General features: G+C 40.4%; 1 protein-coding gene across 1 annotated transcript in view; it reads left to right on the top strand.

Moving 5' to 3' along the window:
* The first annotated feature begins 374 nt into the window (after positions 1-374).
* LOC125705774 (TOX high mobility group box family member 3-like) overlaps positions 375-20,889 on the top strand; it is a 35,056-nt gene continuing 14,541 nt past the window's right edge. The window contains exons 1-2 of the mRNA XM_048971962.1: positions 375-1,225; positions 20,354-20,419. Coding sequence (XP_048827919.1) covers positions 1,124-1,225; positions 20,354-20,419 — 168 coding nt within the window. The 5' untranslated portion in view covers positions 375-1,123. The remainder of the gene's footprint in view (positions 1,226-20,353; positions 20,420-20,889) is intronic.

Here is a 20,889-nt window from a genome sequence, read left to right as displayed (position 1 = left end):
TAAAACATACACTCGTTGTTAGCGATATATAAGATCAATCAAAGATTGGCTTACTATTTAAATTGATTCAGTAACCTCCAACCTGCTTAAACCTACTAAATATCACAATTTTCTTCATTACCTGGTAAAATGCAGTCTACTTAAAAAAAACGCACTTAAAATGAGCATGTTAATGAATCCTCAACTTTATGTAAACGATCACACAATACCAGCTTTCAAAAAGATAATTTGGATGTAACGAGAAACCTTGTATCCGAAACACGTCTACGTGTGTGTGTACGTGTACGTGTGTGTGCCTGCATGTGTAGTAAACTGTAGGGTGAGGGGAGTGGCGTGCAGCGAACTGGGAGGGACCTAGGCTGCTGAGACATTTTACTTGTTCGATAAGTACAGGAGCCATGCCAGAAAAAAGCGCAGCGCCTCGGTAGTTGGAAACTACAGTAATAACCGATGGGGAGGAGAGCTGTCCGTATCCAGCGTACATACTAATTAATGTTACTCTAGAAAAGGAAGCGATTTGTTTTACTGTGCGAGGCATTTTCCATACAACCAGCGGTACTCAAAACGTCAAAAAAAAAAAAAACAATAATAATAATAACTGAAGCAAGAGGCAGGACTTAAACAAGAAGCTCAGGAGAGCGTAAGAATGGTGCCCACCCTCCGGTGTCCTGCGCGATCAGAGCTTGTATCTGCCCCCTGTTTGGTGTGCCCCCTGCACCGCTGAATTGTGGAAGCTCTGCGTGCCGGACGCGTGGCTTCTTTTGTGTACAATAGCTGCTCATAAATGCATGAGCAAACATTTCGGCTTGGCACAAATGTAATAAGAGCCCTCGGGGGGAAAAAGCTCGAGCGCTGTCCTACCTGTACTTGATTTTCCAAACTGCACACTACAACTACTGCGACGACTACAAGAGGATTATCAAAACTACAGGCTACAGTTCACCCCTTTCCCCATCCTTCCCTGCTACTTTTTTCTGCAGATAAAACTAGCTGATTTTAAACTTATTTTTTATTTTTACTCTTTCTCAGTACAAACTCGGTTTAGCAAATAAGCCGGAGGGGAAACCGCGAGAAGGTTACGCTGAGCTCTGTAAATCATAGTGCTGCAGTGTTTTCCCGAAACATGGATGTAAGGTTTTATCCCTCTCCTAATGGGAATTCTGTTCCTGGAGACCCATCCAACCTGGATTTTTCCCATTGCCTGGGTTACTACAACTACAACAAGGTGAAGTGCCGGCTTATGTTTTTTGTTTGTTTTACAGTGTATTAATGTTGACGTGGTCGTAGCAGTTTTTCGACACCAGGGACTCAAGTTTACTTGGTGCTGATGTTTAAACATTGTGTTACAGAGGCGCCGACAGCAATGAAAATAGTTTAAGGGATCGTTGCGCGACAAATCAAATAACTTGCTGCGAACTTCTCGGCGTGTTTTATGCACATTAAAAATATCTTGTCCCTTCGACCCGGCGTCCTCTTTGCAGGTGTGAGAGCAGCAAGCAACATAAAACTGAAAGTATTATGAACTGGAAGCATAATGTCTCTGAGTTTTATAAATGCCCGAGTGCTTGGTCTGAATGCTTCATCTTCTATATTCTCTTCTCTTTTTTACGGACACAAACTTGATGATCTGTTTCATGTGTTATACCGAGAGCAGGCTTTCCCACGGTCAATCTGGCACATCGTTCATCTAATTAATCAATGTCACTATCCTCACTACACTGGCAGATTTTGGTTAACTGACTCAACGTAACGTTTTTGGCACTCGCATATTACGGCTTTCTGTACTTGATGGAAATGGTTATGTAGGTTAAAACGGGAAAATCTCATGAAAGTGATTTGTCTTTCGTAGTAGTTTAAGGTCCTCTTTGTAAAGCCATGGTATTTTACCTAAAACTCTTGACTACTTTTTTACGTTTCTTTTAATTAAGAGAAGTAATTTTAATACTCAACTTACATCAAAATAGAAGTAATTCTCAACATTTGACAAGTATAGAATGCAGAGTATGTCAAACAATCATTCTTTTAAATATAATCTTTTCCTGGGTCTGTGATAGGTCGCGAGTTTTAGACACATTTCATTTTAATTTTAGATGCATTTTCTCTTCAAAGTGTTACGTGGCGCCTTTGACTGGTGGTGATTAGATATACAAATGTCTTCGGTAAGAAATTAATTTGAAATTGATGTCAGTTGGTATTAATTACCGATGTGTACACATCCCCCCCATATGCTGTTTTGAAGGACTCAGTTGGGGAAACATGATTATTGAATATCCAGGTGGTCTGGCACCTGTTTGTAATCTTATCCACTAGTTAGTCTTTTGTCTGTCTCTGTTTAATTTGGGGAGTTTTTAATGTGTCTGGTTTTAGCAACAATCTAAACAGTGAAGATACCTAGCGCTGATCAGCAAAAAGGGCAGTAGAATTTCTTTTCAGGATTCCAGATGTTGGTGCATCTGTGTGTCCCAGGTAACAACATTTTATATTTCATTTTGGACACTGCACTAATCAAAGCAGTGTGAGGGCAGTAGAACCTAGGATTAATGTGCCAGTAAATACTGAAGGGCAATCCATTACCCGATTGCTTTCAGACTGGATGCTATAGCTGACTCAGTAATGTAAGAATATTAGCTACTCTGCATCCTGGCTAATATTGCAGGTGAATTGAAATGTCCAGGTGTAGAAAATGATTGCGTGTGCTTTTTTACATTATTGAACGGTTTCTCTACAAGCACTACAGCACACAACACTTGTTGCCCCGGCGCTACGGTTTACTCTGTGACAGTCTTGCTCTCAGCACAGCTTGTGGGGAATTTGGCTGCTGTCGTTTGTGTCCCCATAGTCTATGCGGGCAGAGAAAGCCATTGGCTGGAATGGAGTTCCGTGTCGTTGTCCCCCCCCCCCAATCTGGTCTCCTGTTAGGCCTCTGCTCCACAATCGCTCAGCGAGGGGTCACGCTGTGACGAGTGGAGGAGGTGTGATGACTTCCAGAGGGACGGACTTGTCATCAGCCATTAGTGGGAAAATCCTGTAATAAAAAAATAGAACATCTTATGCCTGTTATAAATTCCTGGAGTAGCAATTTGCAAATTGAAATGGAGTTGGTACAGCAGATGGCTCTGCTTTCAGTTTCTAACCTTGGGGAAAAAATAAAAAATAATCAGTTTCAGGGAGAATTTCACTGAAACAAGTTCATTTCTTTGTCATTAGACTGTTTTTATCCACCAAAGGAATTTACCTTTTTCAGAGATCAGAATTAATCAGAATGTTTATGGTATGTTATGCAAATCATTATATGGCATTTGATGTTATGAAAAAGTAGATATGTAAATCATGGTGATATTGTATGCGAATTGCCAGCTCTTGGGTATGATCCATACATTTTTATGCATTTTTTTGCACTTTTTGCAATTGTTTGCACTTTGGAGAAGTTGAATGATTTAAGTAGAATTGTACTTTTTGCTTGTTACCGGTGCATTGATTGTTATTAAAGTCCTCTGTCTAACAAGTGATTTGACACATTTATTTAAATACAGTGGGTGTTGTTTACTGAGAAAAGGTGTGGTCACCATGGATATAACCGTAGTGACATTTCTAAGGTATGTATTTTGTTTCGGACAGTGCTATGTGCCTCATTTGATTTGTCACATTGTTTATAAAGCTAAATTATATATATATTTTTTACTACCTTCAATTTATGGGAAGCAATGTTTCCTACAACTAAATTTGAGATTTTTCAGGACATATTTTGCAACAGAATTTAAGTTTTGACATCTCCTTTTAAAAGGTAGTGGAGTGTGTTTATGAATTTAATGAGATTTAATTAGGATTTATAAGCAATAAAGATGCAGATTTCCAGTGAAATGATTGTGCATCAATGACACTAAAGTCGGTAGCGTTCCAAAGCATGTACAGACATTGCAGAACAACGTGAACAAACAGCTTCATCACTAATTTGCTATCCCCTACCTATGGCACCAACAAGATATGGAAGTTTTAAAAGGTCAGTTATGAGAAAAAAAACGGCAGTCGAGAAAAGAAAATGTCATAAACTTCACAGAGTTCGATGTATTAGTGCAAGTCGGCGTATTGCAAAGAAAAGTAAATTTTGTAATCAGACAGGTCTCAGCAGAGGGGCTACATGGACGGTCCCATAAAGGATTATTGGAAACAGCCTTCTGCCCAGTGCCCTGCTAAAATGCCTTGTAGTGGTGCTTAGGGGAAGCCCACCTGGTATTTTTTTCTGTTTTTGAAATTTAATTGTCTGGATTGTGTTCAGGTGTGTGACAGATTTCTTCTTGCAGTAGGCTGGTCTTTAATATAGAGGTTTCGTATGAGTTCGAAAACAAAGGGAACTGTGTTTAAGGTCTTTCCCACTGTGCCCACTGAAATAATGAATGGTTGGTACTGGGAAATTATATGTAGAGTTATACATTGGAAATGGGAGGTTCGAGGGGATTATAGTCGTGCTTTTGATTTTTATTGTGTGCCGCGGTAAACGGCGACCACATGTTTTATTCATTACAAAAAGTTATGGTGAACCGCTAAAGTTATTAAACGCTTTGCAGTTCGTATGTGTGTCCACTTTGATTGGGATGCAGCTGGCTGCTTTGGGGTAGAAGTTGTGGGATTTGTTTAAGGTCTATTTGATGTTTCGAATGCTCCTATTTCAGATGCCCGGGTTTGTCCAAGAGTCATTGCCGTAATTAGCCTTGGTTTTCTTAGCCCCAGTGCATTTCCACAAGTGCTGGAGCTTCTAGAGAGTTCTCTAACAAACTCTTTTCAACTGCAAGGCAGATGGCATCTTTCATGCTCACCTACATAATGCTCTAGATTTAGTAAAACTTGCAATAATAATTTGGTAAAATGATATTTATGTTACAAAGCCCACTTTCGGGCAGACGCCTGCATTTTACTTTATTTTTTCATGAACAACGATGAGAAGTTACTCTGATGGCTTGGATCTGTCTTCCCCACTACCTGAGTAAATAGGTTTGCAGACTTTGCCGGTTTGTGGCCAAACATTTCTTTTGACTAATGTTCACAACTGGCAGCCCCTGATTTCAGTGCTACTTAAGAGTGATTGACATCACTTCAAAGTGAGGCCGGGAGCAGAGGCAGGCCAAACTATTATATTTCATTTTTCACTTGGAAACCATATTGCTTTTGCCATGTCTAAAAATGTGTTTATGATTTACTTCATACATGGCTTTTATGCCTAATAAGGTATCCGTCTTCTTCCTCTTCTGTTGCCATAGGCTACATTATGCTTGTAATTGGTAGCTACTATTTTTTTTTTAAACTTCATTTTCATTTGGAATTGCACTATCTACTCTGTAAACCCAATCATGTTGTGATTTCTTTCTTCCTCTGCAGCTGTTCCTCTCCTCCGGTTTGTATTTTCACTAATCAAATCTTTATTTAATCAGACACATACTTTTTTGTCTGAGATGACCTTTGAACTCCAGCTTCCATGATGCCTCTCTGGTTGCTGTCACAATGGTCGCTATGGAAGCCATCATGGAGGACTTCCATTTTTTTCTTAGAAAAAATAGCAGACGGGCCAGTAAACTTGCCATCCTAATGGTGCGCTGATCTAAACCCGGATGGTTTATGAAAATCAAGGGCATCTCAAGCTTTGTGTTGTGCTCTTTTCATTCTTTATGTGCTGCCACTCTCAAGTGTTCTCTGTGTCGAAACAACAGGCTGGCCCACAAATGAACGCTTTCATTGTTGTGCCTCTGAATTCTGGCACTTAACGATACAATATGTTTAGACTTGCTATACAGAAGGAAGGTGTGCTTTCACCGTACATCGGCATCAATAAGCTGAAATTGTGTCGTAATGTTATGATTAACCGTTTGAAAAATATACTTCAACTACTCATGAAAATTATCATTCTCAACCGCAGGTTATTTATCTTCCAGATGAGCTTAAACTGTTATGATGACTGTCGGTCAACCGTGATGCATTTCACTGGGAAACCAAAGATTATCAAATCTCTGCTTTGTGTCTGTATGCCTGTACAGGTGTAGAGGTTTCGGGCGGGTGCTTCTTCTTTTTGAACCGCAGCATAAGCTGCATCTACCATCGTGAAAGTGCTGAATATACCTGTTGATGGAGGCCGATTTTCATCTATAGATCTCCAGGTCAGCGTTCATGCACATAAGTTCGCTTCACGGCGTCCCACAGATCATCCTAAATAACACAAACATCTTTATGTCCTGCCTAAAAATCCAATCTCAAACTATACCAGTAATAAATGTTGAGTGAACGCCCTAACAGCCATTTGTCAGAATGGCTCCCGTCTTCCGGGTGGCTACAGGGCAGGGAATCGTAGCTCTTCCTCCCGGGAGATGCTGGCTCAGTGTGGCCCAGAATGTCACAGCTCTGCTTTTACTGTAGTGCTTTTCTTAGCAGAGCTGCTCTGACTGTGTAGTGGTCCTATTCTTGATACCTAGCCTGTCTATATTATATATGCCTTGACATTTATCTATTGACTAATCTAGATAATGCACCCCATCAGGATGAATAATGATTAAGTTGTATCGAAGACCGTAAAGTCACTGCCATGAAGGAGTTTATCATTGCCAGCACTATGTATGCTCAAGAAAAGCACACTAAAAATAATACTCGGTCAATATTCAAGTAATGGAGGATTTTTTTTGTGGAAGGATGAAGCGCTCAAGTGAATCACAATATGTGAAATTTCTGCGAGTAGTATGCTGATATTTATAAAGCAAAGTAGGAGATTAAATTACCCAAAATACACTATAGCCAAGTAGAACATATCTGCCAAGAGAATGTGTTGAATAAGTTGGTGGTGTTGCTGCAAGTTGAGCCAACAGACACAAAGCCGTGCAGACAGATGCGATGTACATGCGCACATCGTAATGATGCTGAAACGATATATCGTGCAGCGCTACATTTTGTATTTTGGAAAGGAACTATTTTTTTTTTCTATCCTGTGCAGGTAGAGGCGTATTAATTCTTCTGTTGAAAAGACAAACTGTGTGTATGATGTGAAAGTAAAGAATTATGGGGCGATCAAACAGGTATCAACTCGTATAAATCATTCAGCAGGGTAACAGAAGTGTTTCATTCATCTGATCAGCTTGGCAGGAGTCAGGCTTTATCGCTAAGTGTCTCTGGGTCTCTGAGCCGCAGGTCCCATGACGTTTCTTCCTCTGTAGGAGAATAAAGCAAAAAAAAATGGTCTTGAACAAATAGTTTTACATTATGACCTTTTGCAAACTGAAGGATGCTGGAAATATGCTGCAAGTACTGAAATACTGCAAATGTGTTTAAAAAAAACGACATTCCTTTCAGGATGGCTCTGCAGCATGGTAGGTGGGCCAGGAATACGGTTAAACGTAGGATTATCGAGAATCACTATTTAAATAAACACAGATGGCTCAGGACACTCATTTCAACTGCAAATCGTTTATGAATTACACACATAAAACAGAACGATGAATTTTCCCTATCAATATTTAATTTAAAATATCAGCAAAGACCCTTGGCTATAATGACCAAAACTCACGCTGGAATTTCCTTATGAAAACATCCCCTCAAAACCGGGCCCTATACCCCAACAGTACGAGACAGGTGTATGTTTTTATATGCCATCTTTTATTTGTATTATGTACCAGAATAATGGAAAATGAACATGGAACTGCTTCTTTTAATTTCTTTTATGACTCTGGAAAGTCTTGGTAAGACCCACAACTAATTTATTTGAATAATTTTAGGGATACGGTGGTTTGGTTGTTTTAATGACCAACTGCATTTTTACTGCAAGTAAGTTAATGGATAAGGTGCTCAAATAAAGCACTAATATGAACAAAAACATCTTCTCAGAGGGGATCCGAAGTGCTGCTTTGGAGTTTCTAAAAGCTTTTTATGAAGAGGAGTAGAAATTGAGGCACTGCCAGTGGTGGTCCCGGTAACCACCAGCCATATGGTTCTCCTCACTGGTGGGCTAGCTGTTTTATATTGCATCTTAACGTGCATGAAAGGGGTGTCTTTGAACACTTAGTTGAGATATTGAATGTTGATTTGCTTCATAACTAATGGAACAGGCGCAATCTGGTGCCATGGTTTCCTTATGCCTTATGCAAGTGTTTCATTTAGGATGCTTTAATAAAGACCTAATTAGAGTTTAGGGTGCAGCTGGCCATAGGTGTGGGTATTATGGGATGTAGCCCTCCCCAGCCCACCTGTTAACAAACCCATTGTTCATGGGTGAGTGATGGTGGCCTTTTTCCATGACCTGCTGAAATGCTGTGTTCCAGCCTTTTGTTTATTTATTTATTTATAATTTTTTTTTACATCGGCCTGTACGCTCCAAACATTGAGTTAACAGTATTTGTTACCGTTATGTCTGGCTTGAATCTCCGTTCAAATGTTCAAACATACAGCAACAGATGTGAACACACCGTCAGTGCTGGACTGAACAGACAGCTTTTACGTATTATGTTAGTGGTGTGAGCCTTTGTTTTTTGTATTGCTGCTGTATGAAATAACAGTCTGACGAAACCCTCAACATTTAAATATGTGACCGTGAATTCCTGGTCCTTTCTGAACATGCTTCTCGGATACCTGAAATGCGTTCACTGTTTGAGATTTATTTCCCACCATATCTTATGGGTGTTGAACCCATAGCTTCTTAGACCCAAGGAGGAATTTATGTACTGAACCAAACGGCAGACGACTTGTGCATTTTGCATTATGTGAATGCCATGCAAGGTAGATCACAGTTTCAGCAGTTCCTGGGGAATTTGCATCTAAATAATACTCAGTTTATTAGTAAAGCTGTTTTACCTGAATATTTTGGGCTTGTAATGTTTCCTGTCAAAAGCCTACAGCAGCTGAAAATGAGCAATGCGTGCAAGGAGAAGTAGTAGTGACTGTTTTATATCTAAGAATCTGAGAATAAGGCACCTTATTTTCAGCATTCATTTGCAGTTGTCCAAGGTTAACCTTCTGAAATGAAAACCTTCGAAAATAATAACAAGCTGCTTGGTTTTTATGAAGGCCTGTGGTTGGTTAACAAGCTGTGTTGACCTTTGCCACTCAGACTTATTGGACTGAACCCTCACCTACATACATTCCCCTTTCTCAGTTTTCCTTCTTTCTGTGTTTCAAGGAAAATCATCTCGCAAAAGGTGCCACGCATAACTGATTATTGAGCAGATTCGCCTTATTATCTTGCTCCTTAGAGCAGATGAGATACAACCCAGACAATTTGTAGTGTGTGTTCAGGGTTGTGTCTCTTTCTGTGGAAACGGTAGTTTGCGCATTATTCTTTCATCGATAATTCTATAGTAAGCAGCTAGAATACCACCACACTGCCAGTGTTTAGTGTCAAATATGTGGTAGGGCTTGGAAACGGTGGCTGGTGGTTTTGAGTTCATAAGAGGGACAATGTTGTCGGACCCTTAACTGATGTTCTTAGCTTGAATTAACTTGTTTCGTGTTTGGCAGGAGGTTGTTGCAGTGTGCCTCGCAGCTGTAAGGGGGACGTCCTGATTAGGACGCTTGCTGACGCGGTACATGATGATGACAAAATGCATATGCAGTTTTGACAACAGATTCAGCTACAGTGGAAATTTTTTACGAGGATGGTGTTTTTTTGAAGCTGAGCATTCGAAATATGCGCAGCCTACTTGACACTACTTGGTGCGCTGCGGGATAGTAGGTCTATTTAAAGAGGCCGTTAAAGTGTTTTGAATTCTGTCTCTCTGTCGAAATCCATTTTGTTCTTTACCTTCCAAGGGCCCCACAACTATAACTGGCTATTGGATCAACAGTGCAGTCATAGCGATGTATTGTCAGTTTCCTCCAATAAAATCCTTGAAGTCCTTCCAGTTAAATTCTTTCAATTGTTTGTTCAAAGAAAAAAAATGGATTAAATAAATTGAGGGAGGTCCATCATAATTTTCCCAAATGAGTGTGATTTCCCCCCCCCAGGAGTTCCCCATTAGCCGTGGGAAGGCTGATTAGTTCTGAAAGCGTATTCCATGCTTGCTGTTGTTTTTAATAGCATTTCATGTGGTATCAAAGTTTTTCATTTTTTTTTTTGCCCCAGCAATCAAATTTAGCACATTATTTTGGTCTTAATTGCATCTAGGTGAAAATTAAAATAATGGAACTGGATTAACTGGACAACTTTTCATTTAGTTTCCTGTTTGGACCCCCCCCCCCCCCCTCCCCCCACCCCCCATGAAAAATATTGAAACTAATTAACAAATGGTATAATTGCATTATCTACATATTATTCAGAAAAAGGCAGGCCTCAAGCAGGAATAACAGCAGAGCATATAAATCAAAGTGGTTCTCTTTACTGAGGCTGGTCCCCTTGGGATTTACCTCAGAGATTAATTAAAATCCAGAAGGACCTTGTTTTAAGTGTAAATGAGATACACTTGAATAACAATGTGTATTCATGCCCCAGAGCCTGTATAATGGATAATCCGGCAATGATGTACACCTGGTATTCTTTTTATGAATCCATACTAGTACATCAGTATCAATGTTTTTGCCTAGAGTCTCATGCAGCATATTAATACATCATTTAACTTATTATTGTTACTTTTTTTGGTGAAGCGTATCATTTCAGCCATTAGAAGAAGTCATACAATATTAGGTCTAAGATTTCTACTGGTACCAAATTTTCAGTGAAACATTGGGATCAGGTTCGTTTCCCTTTTCTCTCCTTAGCCTCCTCTCACTGTAAGTGGCATTGGCGTTTCACCTGGTACAGGTGTGGGTGTGTGGTTCTGCTTAAGCCCAGGGGGTTGGCATTATAAAAGGGTCACGGTTGATAATGGGGTTCGCAGCGATGAAAGCTCAGTGATAGCTAAGGTTAGAATGAAGGTGCAGATTTGTAGCACACGCATACAGCCTGTCGGATTCCCAGCTAGTCCTGGGAGTGTCATCTTCCCCCCAGCTGTATGCTAACACAGTGCTATTGTATGTCCCGTGGAAAAGCCCGCATTTGGGATCATTAATTTGCATTATTCAAGATTCTCCTTTTTTTTTATTGAACTGTCTTATTTTTAAGATTCAGGTTGCTGAATGTGAAATTGCAGCACCCTCCCACAGACTGTACTGAGAGAGGTGTGAAGAAAGCAGGTCAAACAGAATTGAAGATGAATGGGGGTGGGGTGGGGTGGGGTGGAGTGGGGGTGCTGGGAACAGAGCCCAGTTTGAAGAATTCATTGTGATTCCCCAGAGCTTTATTTAACACTGCTAGATTTTGGGCAGGAGTTTCACACCCCTACTGAAGGAAGAGTCTCGGCGTTATAACACACATGCCGCGTTTTCGCCGCATTCGGTATTTTCCAAACGCTCGATTTATGACACAGCTAATAATGTAACTTACCCTCACAGCGTTGCCGTGCCCTAGACCTATAATACATCTGCTGTAACTGTAAATTATTCTATAAACTAATGAACTATACTCTGCTGGAGTTTGGTCTTGGGATTTCTGTAGGTGCTTTGTTTGGCCTGTGTAGTCGTGTTGAATAGTTCATGAACAATATGGAATTATCTGGATTCCTAAAATGTGATGACGGTAATAATAATAATAATAGTAATAAAGACAAACGACATGCAGCATTTCATATCGCTACATTGTTATTAAATTAATGGTTTGAAGAACCTCTAGATCCTTTTGAAAAGAGGGTCGGGGAAGTCAGGCGCTCCAATCGATTTCAGGTTTTGACCTACACACACTCACACGCTCTGTGTGTGTGTGTGTGTGTGTGTGTGTGTGTGTGTGTGTGTGTGTGTGTGTGTGTGTGTGTGTGAGTGTTTTGGTTGGCTATTACTAACAACAGAGTTCTGATCAAGTGCAACATGGCCCAGTCAGAAGTGTTGAGACTCATTGGACTGGATTTCTGAAGACCACAGGAAGGCAGTTAGTTTGGAAGACATTCAGCGACGTTGTTGCTCCTCCATAGGCGTTTCTTTAAACCTAATCCTAGCAGTAGGATCTTCAGACAGGTGACAGAGAACCCTAGGGTGATAGGTAAGCATGTGCAGGCAGCCGCTGAGCGCGATAATGTCTGTATTCCTGAGTGTATTGTAAGAAACCCACTGGTTTCTTACTGACTAGTGCTGGTTAGGGCAAGTACTATGCAGGAAATGTGCATGAAGCAGTTTTGAATGGAAGAATCGTGCAAAATGCTTTCAAACTGCCGTGCAGATCTCATCGGTTGGGGTTATTACCAGTTAGGAAGGTTTCACTGGTTTCTAAGTTTAAGGGTTTGCATACCTTTTCCATGACTTGACCATGGTTGTTCAGTAAAAATATGGTGATGTGAAATGTTGTGTGTTTGTTAAATATGCCTGCGCTTATTATTATGAGTTATGTGAAGATCAGATCATATTTTAGGAGCCATCCGTGCAGAAGTCCAGATAATTCCTACTGGTCTACAAACCTTTTCTGCCAGCTGCAGCACCAACTGCTCTGGGAGACTGTCAGACACATTTACAGTACTTTTTAAAAAGTTTCACTGAATTCACTGTCGGTTTGGAGTTACAGTGAGGAAAGTAATAAAGTAGTCTAGAAGATTCTGTGGTTGTCCCTCTAAAACAAAGATATTATATTGCTCTGGACAGGTCATATATCAGGAACCTGGTTGCTATGTCTTCCTCCTTAGTCGAATTTAAGATTTTGTGTGTTTATTACATAGCCCGTGTTGGTTCATAATGTAAATTGACTTTGTAAAGGAAAACAATTTAACAACGAATATTTTCCGAGCCCTGCTTATTACAGTCATGAATATTCTCAGTAGGGGAACCCTTATTCCCCGCCCCCCCGATTTTATGTGTTCATTTCCCAGTCATATTTTAATGCCTCACGATTCACACAAACCTCCAGAACAGCATGTGTATAAAAGCAGATTCTGTTCTCTTGAATTAAACATTGTAAATACATTAACAATTTGGTGGCACTACACGATTAGGCCAGATAAACTTGCTCACCTTGTATCAAACTGAACGCTGTAGCATAAGTATGAGAATGTTGCATGTTGTTCTACTCAAGGTCTTCATGTTTAGCTTTTCCTAGATGCATATCTGCACACGTTATTGTCAAGGAAATTTTTATAGCTATATTTACACCAGACCTGAGCTATTGCGTTATTCATTGCTGATGGACTGCAGCAAAGTGATCAGCCAATATGTCCTTCATGCATCTTCTAAGGTTTTTCCATGTCTATAAAAGTGCTGGTTCATAGCAATACTTTTTTTCTACTTTTAGAAAAAAAATTATGGTTAAATACTATTTAGACTGGACTTCTGGGTGTAAATAAACAACAAAAACCTGAGCTTTTTATACTGGTTTTATACTCTTTTTTTTTTTTTTTTGTTTTTGTTATTGGTTTCCTTTGGGAGAGTCATGTGGCATGAAAATTGAAGGCCATTTTAATTACACCAGCTTCAAACAGCCGTTTGTCTCTGCTAGAGAGCTTCGTTCCTTACAGTTAGTTTTGGCCCCTTTGCGCTTATATTTGTGTCTGTGAAAAGGTTTCTGATGAAGAAGCTGAGCTACACGGCGGAGTCTGTAGTGGACCATTCTCTTGCTGGAGTTTGAACAAAGCGGAAAATGAGCATCCTCAGCCGTATGTTTTCATAATTTGGACTAATTTGCTCCAGTCATACTGTTAATCTTTGCCGACTTGTTGATTGTCAGCTTCTAGACACATTTCTGGAGATGTGCCCAATCGTATTTGCAGAAGGACCTCTGTCAGTAGCACCCAGCAACCCAGCCTCAAATTGGAGTCTTGTACTGTTCTGGGAAGGAAGCCAAGATTTAAATTGGACAATAACCTCTGCTCCTCCATATTGCCCTTATTTATTTATTTATTTTTTCTTGCGGTAGGCAGATGCATTTCCTTCATACAGTCCACCCTGCAGTCTAAAACAGACTGGTACACGAGTCCTTCCATACAGCACCCGGATTCCCTTGTGCTTTAAAAAAAAAAACCTTCATGTTTCTTGTTGACGGTTTGGGTGAAATGAATTTTTTGGAAAATGATAGGTGCTGAATTTTCATAAAAAATATTGATGCCATGAAATGGAATATGACCAAAAAAATATAAGAACAATTTCAGCTTTCTGTTTATCCTGTATCACTCATAGAGATTATGTCTGTTGCAGTTTAATGGTGATTTAGAAATGGACATTTTTGTTTTTATAACTGTCCCTTTGGTAATGGTATGTTGTTACCATAATAAAATCGATTTTGAAATGGAAACATGGCAAAAAGTCCAAGGTGATCTCGGGGAGGCGACATGCTTTATAAATGGTTATGTTGGATTTTACTCAGATGTGTGCACTAACCCAGGTAGGGTTATGGGAGTTGAGTAATGTGTGTAATGGAGATGAAAGAGTGCTGTGTTCAGCAAACCTCAAACAGGCCGCATTTAACCCAAGTGGCTTAGCCCTTCTCCATCTGTCAAATTAAATATAGGTTTGCAGTAAATGCACTGATATTTCTAAATAAAGGGTCTTTGTCAGGCTGCTGCTTAAAGTGTCCCCAGAACAATGTAGCTGAACTCCACTGCATGGTGATTCTGAAATATAGCTTGGCCTGATTTCTTTTTAAAGCCTCTGAAAGCATCATGAACTTAAATGTAACTTAAAATTTCTTTTAGCAATTTTGTGGAAAATCTTATGTATTTAATTTTAAATATGCATCATATGAATTTCTAATCTGAGGCGTTGTACTTCTCAGAACCAAGCTTCCCATCTCGGAATCAAATGTTTAGTGTTTCTGGTGAGTTGGTACACAGCGCCTGTTAAATTTCTGAGTTTTTAATAATACATAGGTATGGTTTGAGTGCCCTTAAAGGAAATGACACAAATCATAAAAGCCATAAAGGAATGGCAATGAGCTGAACCAAAGAAAGAGAGAAGGAATGAGAGTTTATCATGTAGGAGTAGCTTCACAGTACAGAATTAAACTGCTAGTATATCTGAGCTGAGGTGTGTGGGGAATTTTCCTGAAGCCATCTCAGCAAATGGTAAGAAATAACGACTAGTAGGAACTTTCTCACAGCGACTGTATTTACACAGCACCCCCACCCAGCCAAACCCGCTGTCCACGAGAAAACAAACTTCACATGACACTCGGCCGTTCCTCCCCCACGGGCCAAACCGCAAACTGCAGCTTGACCCGTTGAGGTTCTCTACATGAAGACCTCATCACCGAAGCACCTATTCTCAGACGTCGTTTTCCTAATCTGTTTTATTATTGATCTGCAGTAATGCTTTTGTTTCATCTTTCATGAGGTGGTTATTCAGCCAACAGAAAACGTGGATTACTGATGGCCAGCTACCATTCGTCGCTCCCTTGTCGGCTGTGCCATTTACCTCTCTGCTTGGATCTCCGTTTGCCCATTAAAATGTCTTGGCTACATAAGCAATATAAAATGTTCACAGAACACCAGCCATAAGTCATTAACTAAACAGGAGGGGGAGGGGCTTGGGAGGGATGGTGGTTTCTTATGATGTCAATGAGCCTGTTGGGGCATTAAAATACAGTTGACTGTAAAAGGCAGGCCAGCAAAGCAGGACGCGGCCGAAAGGAAGGAGGCTATGAGCAGCACACTGCAGACACACCCATCTGGCAGAGAAGCGTATGGCACTTTTGAGTACTTTTGCATTAAGTTCCTTATTTTTCAAACGGAAAATTTTCATTTTCTTTGGAAATTTTTCCTGTTCTCTGATTTAGGTTCCCTTGTGCTTAATGTACTCGGGAGAACTCTTTGAAGTGGTCTCTCTGAGTGCAACATTATTGCTGAACAAAGCATTCTGACCCAGTTATCTGTGGGTCTTTTATTATTCTGTCTGTCTGTCTCTCTCTCTCTTTCTCTATGCATTCTGGAATCCTGAGCTTCAGTCTGTCATTGATTATATTCCATCCCAGCTTCTGTGCCATCTTAAAACCTCAATCATGAAATCATTAATTAAGATGAGAAATAGCGTCTTCAGAATTCTGCCGCTGTTAGAAAGGCTAACACTGAAATATTTACGTGTATGTGAATGATCTTAGAGTGATGGACATGCTGTTACAATGGACATGCTGTAGTAAATAATGCATTAACTGTCCAAGCCTGGTTTGCATCATTGCGCAACTAGATTCAACTGCTAAGCATCACTGGTTTTTATTGCATGAAATTTGTATTGCTGTCACATTCAGAAGTCTTCATCTTCAGAATTGTAAATGCAAATAATGATATGAACAATTACTCATCTTAGTGCTGGAGGTCAGATGTAAGGTATATTACAGAATTCTATTAACACTGCCCCCCTCTCCCCTTCAGTTTAAGAGGGAACCCTCCCCAGAATGGAAATGGTGATGTCATTGAAGGGTGGAAGGGGTTTGTTGTGACTTTTTGGAAAGGATAGAGAGATTGTTTTAAGGAAGGGAAGAAAATGTCTCTGTCGATAAATTACACTTTATAATCATGTTACTTCAGATCTCATTCACTAAAACTGGTTTGCACTCCATATGTTGGAAATGGCATTTTGCTAAGCATAATTTTGCATATAAATGTCAGCAGGTGGAACGGTAAGCAAGGGCCTTTTGCGGAGGGTATTAATTACTACAAGCACCTGAAGACGCAGGTGTTCTTTTAATTGCCATTTAAATATCCTAGCAAGACATTAAGCAGGCCCTCTGAATGAGGGAGACAGGCCATCATAGCTGCAGCCACTATAATATGGAGCTGAGTCAATCAAGCTGCCGTCTGGCTGGTGTTTCGTGATGAAGATCAGGGTTGACTTGAACATAAACTTCTTTTTGCATCTGCTTATAGGACAGTAGGCCTTAAAGAATATTTGCTAGCTTTATTTGTTTAATGTGATACAAAGAATACGTATGGGAAACTTAAGCATTAAAAACCAAGTTGGAAACACAAAAGCAAGCCTATGTAGTAAATGTGTGTTTTCCAGCTGAGTTTAAATGATCTTGTCAGAGCAGCTGCCCTGAATGTATAACATGAATTGGGTTGTAATTGACTGTATCTTTTGGCTTCTGGTGCCATGGAAATTGAAAGGTAACTGTGAGACTTCATCAGAGCAGCAGATGGTGAAGAGGACCTAAGTCCTGTTTGTCTTGCCTTGCTTCCTCTGTTGATTGAAGAGATTTCGCTGCACGTTTGTGAAAAGAGGCACGATGATAAGAGTGACAGAAGCATGGCGATCTTCTGGGAGAATGGCAGAGGCATTGCACTGTTTTTGTAAATAGTAACAATCTCATAATCAGTGAATGCAAACAAGATTGGTGGTGTTTTTCTGACAATCTGTACCTTGCTGCCAGATTGAGGGCTTTTGTCTGTATCGGCTAGATTCATATCAGCAATCGGCTGCGAAATGTAGCGTGTCGATATTGTACCTTATCAAAGCATGTCCTGTCTTTCAGAAGAATGCCAGATGTCTTTTTTTTTGGGGGGGAACTTGCCTGTTAGAACAAGTATTGTGTCTTTTGATGCCCCAAATATAAGCACTTTTCAGGATTCATGAGATAGTTGAGTAGTTAAAAAATAAGATTCTGATAGTCAAAAGATTAGAATTTTCAAAAGGGAAGAGTAACATAGAATTGCAGAAGATGCGCTGGTGTTTTGGGGGATCGGAGAGAATTAGCTCTATATTAACAGAGGTAGGTCCAGGTGATTCGACAATGTTAATGCTCTAGTGATTTTTACATAGCATATGATTGTTGCATGTCATTATTGTACGGTGGACATGTGAATGAGTGGACCACTTTATGGGCTGTTTGTGTTTGCCAGTATTGCATGTCTGCATTGTTAAAGAATTTATTCATAGATACTGTGCCTAAGAATAATACTGGCAGAAATACGATTCTGGAGCTCAATGTGCAAATTCTCATTATCTTTCATATTTGTTTGCAGATGCACGATCACCAGTTTAATTTAAAATAAAAAAATTGAGTAAGTGCTCCCCCAAGTGATATGATTATATCATAATTCCATCTAATTATAAAACCAGCAAGTCTTTTGGCAGCTGTGAGGTATTTAAGCCAACCTGGTTACCAGACATAAAACTTAGAGATTTATCCAAAACTGTTAATCTTTGTCATTTCTTTTTCGGCATATTTCTGAAAGTTCGATATGTGTATTTCACATGTAGGTATTCAGCTGCTAATGTTAAAGTCAAACCGTGGACTGTTCTGAAAATCTCCACGGTCATAGTACGCATTTTCATGGTTGATGAATCATTCCAGCTGTATTCAGTTTGAGCTGCATTTGTTTGTTTCGCCACCTTTTTCTATCTGTCTATCTTTCCAGATCCACCAATCACATTACCTGCTCTCGTTCCCGAAACACTTTCCATGGAAATACTGCTTTGTTTGCGCTAATTGACCTAAAGCAGCCGTCATCAATTCCTCATCTCTTTAATTATAGAGCGCCCATTGTGCGGGATGACCCAGTTCTATATAGACCCCTCTGTCAGCAGTGCAGATCATCCAATCACTCTTAATTTCGTTTGGCATTTGGCTCAGTTGGGCAGCCCTTGAACACGGACACAAAATGCATTCACAGAATGAACTGAACTGCTCTAAAAATAAAGACCAGCTGTCTGCAAGCTACTCACACCACACTTTGTTAATATTAGTTTAGTGGTTTAGTATTTCTTTGTTAGCAGTTCTTTATCCCATCTTATTTAAAGCATATCATCACGACTAATGTGCCAATGCATCAATTTGACAACAGCTGAATCGATACAGCTTCTCTATGTCTATATTTTGTTTGTGTTTTTCTATATATCTTGCGTGACTTGCTGATTTAGCACCATTTTTACCTTCTTAATGCTTAAAGAGTGTATCAGCATGGGCTGTTTGCATTGGGCTGCAAATATATTAAAGGGGAAATTAAAAATTTAGAATATAAGCCCCCCCCATGTCAGGATTTTCCAATGCCTTCCAGGCAGAGTATTGTTTACTGTATCCTCTGGTCTCATTCTTAGCCTAAAAATAGGCATAGTGGGAGTATTACCAGGCGCTACTTTCACAGATCACCCTTCTGTGATTTAATACAGAAGATTGATTTTAGTGGCCAAGCTTCTCGTTTCAGCGGTGAAGAAGAAAAGCACAGGCCCGTGTCCCACAGACAGGTCTCTGGCAGGTTAATTAGGCCCAGAGTGTGTTACAGTGTGGATGGTGCTCCCCCAGTGTTAAATTTGAGAGAAATGTTCAGGCCAGTGCTGTTAAAACCCATACAGTGAGACATTACTTCTGGTCTTTTTAAAGCAAGAACTTAAAGCAAAGGTTTGATTTCGGCACTTTTCTCATCAAAGTGCTTTGTTATTACTTGACTTTTTCCCCCTTTCCTCAGGGAATATACTAATTAGCGGATGCCATTCACAGCTGATTGGCTGTTTTCCCCCTGATTTACTGAAAGGCTTTTGAACTGAGGGGAAAAAGAAACATTTTATGTAATGAATAATTGTCCTGATTATGCCACAGATTATTAACCACCCCCCCCCCCCCCCAGCATCCATATGATACTTCTGCTGCGGTTTGGGGCAGAACCCTAGATTTACATTTGTAATGATATGTCAAACCATACATGTCAGCTTTAGCGTAATGGTGTTTGATCGCGTTTCTCCGCGAAGGCCCCTAGTAGATGAAAAACAGAAGCGCTCCCGTTTTCTTGAGTGTACGTCGCAGCTGTGTGAGTTCGCACAGAAACGTGTAAAATTTCCGACTCGGGATGCTGCCGGCGATCCTTCATTCCATGTCCTTTTGCTAATACCTGTCAGTGGGCTCGTCTCGGAAGAATGGAGAGGTCTTCTGTACTCAGCCCCAAGGGATAGATTAGCTAGTCGTCCAGTCTCCTGCACTACTTTTGTACTTTCTGACAGGAATCAAGACAAACATTGTTCTCTCATTTCGAGTGGCGGCCGAATCCTCCCTCTCGGGCATCTGAAAGTTAATGAATTTGTGTTGCGTCTCATTACTTGGCTTTGTGATGCAAACGTGCCATTAATTGTCGCTCCCGATGCGCTGAATAACCGGCCCTCTTTCTCTGTTGCTTCTGTTAAACTGCCTGTGCGTGTTTTTTTCTTTTTTTTTCCTTTGCGGTAACGCAGTAATATAACAGCACTTGCACTCAAGGACGCCGCGAGGTTAATCCAACATCAGAACAGACCGATTGGATTGGACCTTCTTGACCCAGCTAGGCCTGGCTGGATTTACAATGACTTTAAGCTTTCAATGCACTTAATATATTGGATCTTCACATGGTGTGATCTCATATTGTGGTAAAGGTAGATTCTAAAGCACACTAATATAAGCCTATTTTTCTCCCCCTCCCAGCAGTTTGGGAACAATAACGGCTACATGCACATGGCAGAGGCGAACGGCGTGCTCCTAGCAGCTGGTGATGTAAGTACCCTTTCCCCAATGCCCACACACTCTCTCCATCTTCCCATTTGGTTCTTTTATGCTCTGGGCAGGGATGCATGCAAGACAAATGAGGCCGATTCCCAGCTTTCAATGTCTTCTTCCTTTCTATGAAGTGCAGCGTAAGAAAGGGCGGTTTAATTAGACGTAGAAAGACTTCTCCATTACACAGTCCATCAAGCTGTCCTTCAGCTGGCCACGCATGCCCGGTGGTGCCGGGGCAGAGAGGGAGGGAGGCTGTAACAGCTGTGTAAATGGGGGGGATGGCAACGCAGAAAATCCTCCACTGTAACCACAACGGAGATTTATTTTATTCATCTGTTTGATGAGAATGTAGGTCATTTGCATTTTGCAGTCTTTGCAGTTTTTGTGCAATTTCGATATTATTTTAGGTGCCATGCTGCAGCTAAAATGAAGGGAGGCTAATTCTGGGTTTGTGCTGATGATGATTA

The sequence above is a fragment of the Brienomyrus brachyistius genome, chromosome 13 (assembly GCF_023856365.1).
Source record: "Brienomyrus brachyistius isolate T26 chromosome 13, BBRACH_0.4, whole genome shotgun sequence".
NCBI classification, from domain to species: Eukaryota; Metazoa; Chordata; class Actinopteri; order Osteoglossiformes; family Mormyridae; genus Brienomyrus; species Brienomyrus brachyistius.
The sequence above is the reverse complement of the archived record's forward strand: the minus strand, read 5'-3'. Positions and strand labels throughout refer to the sequence as shown.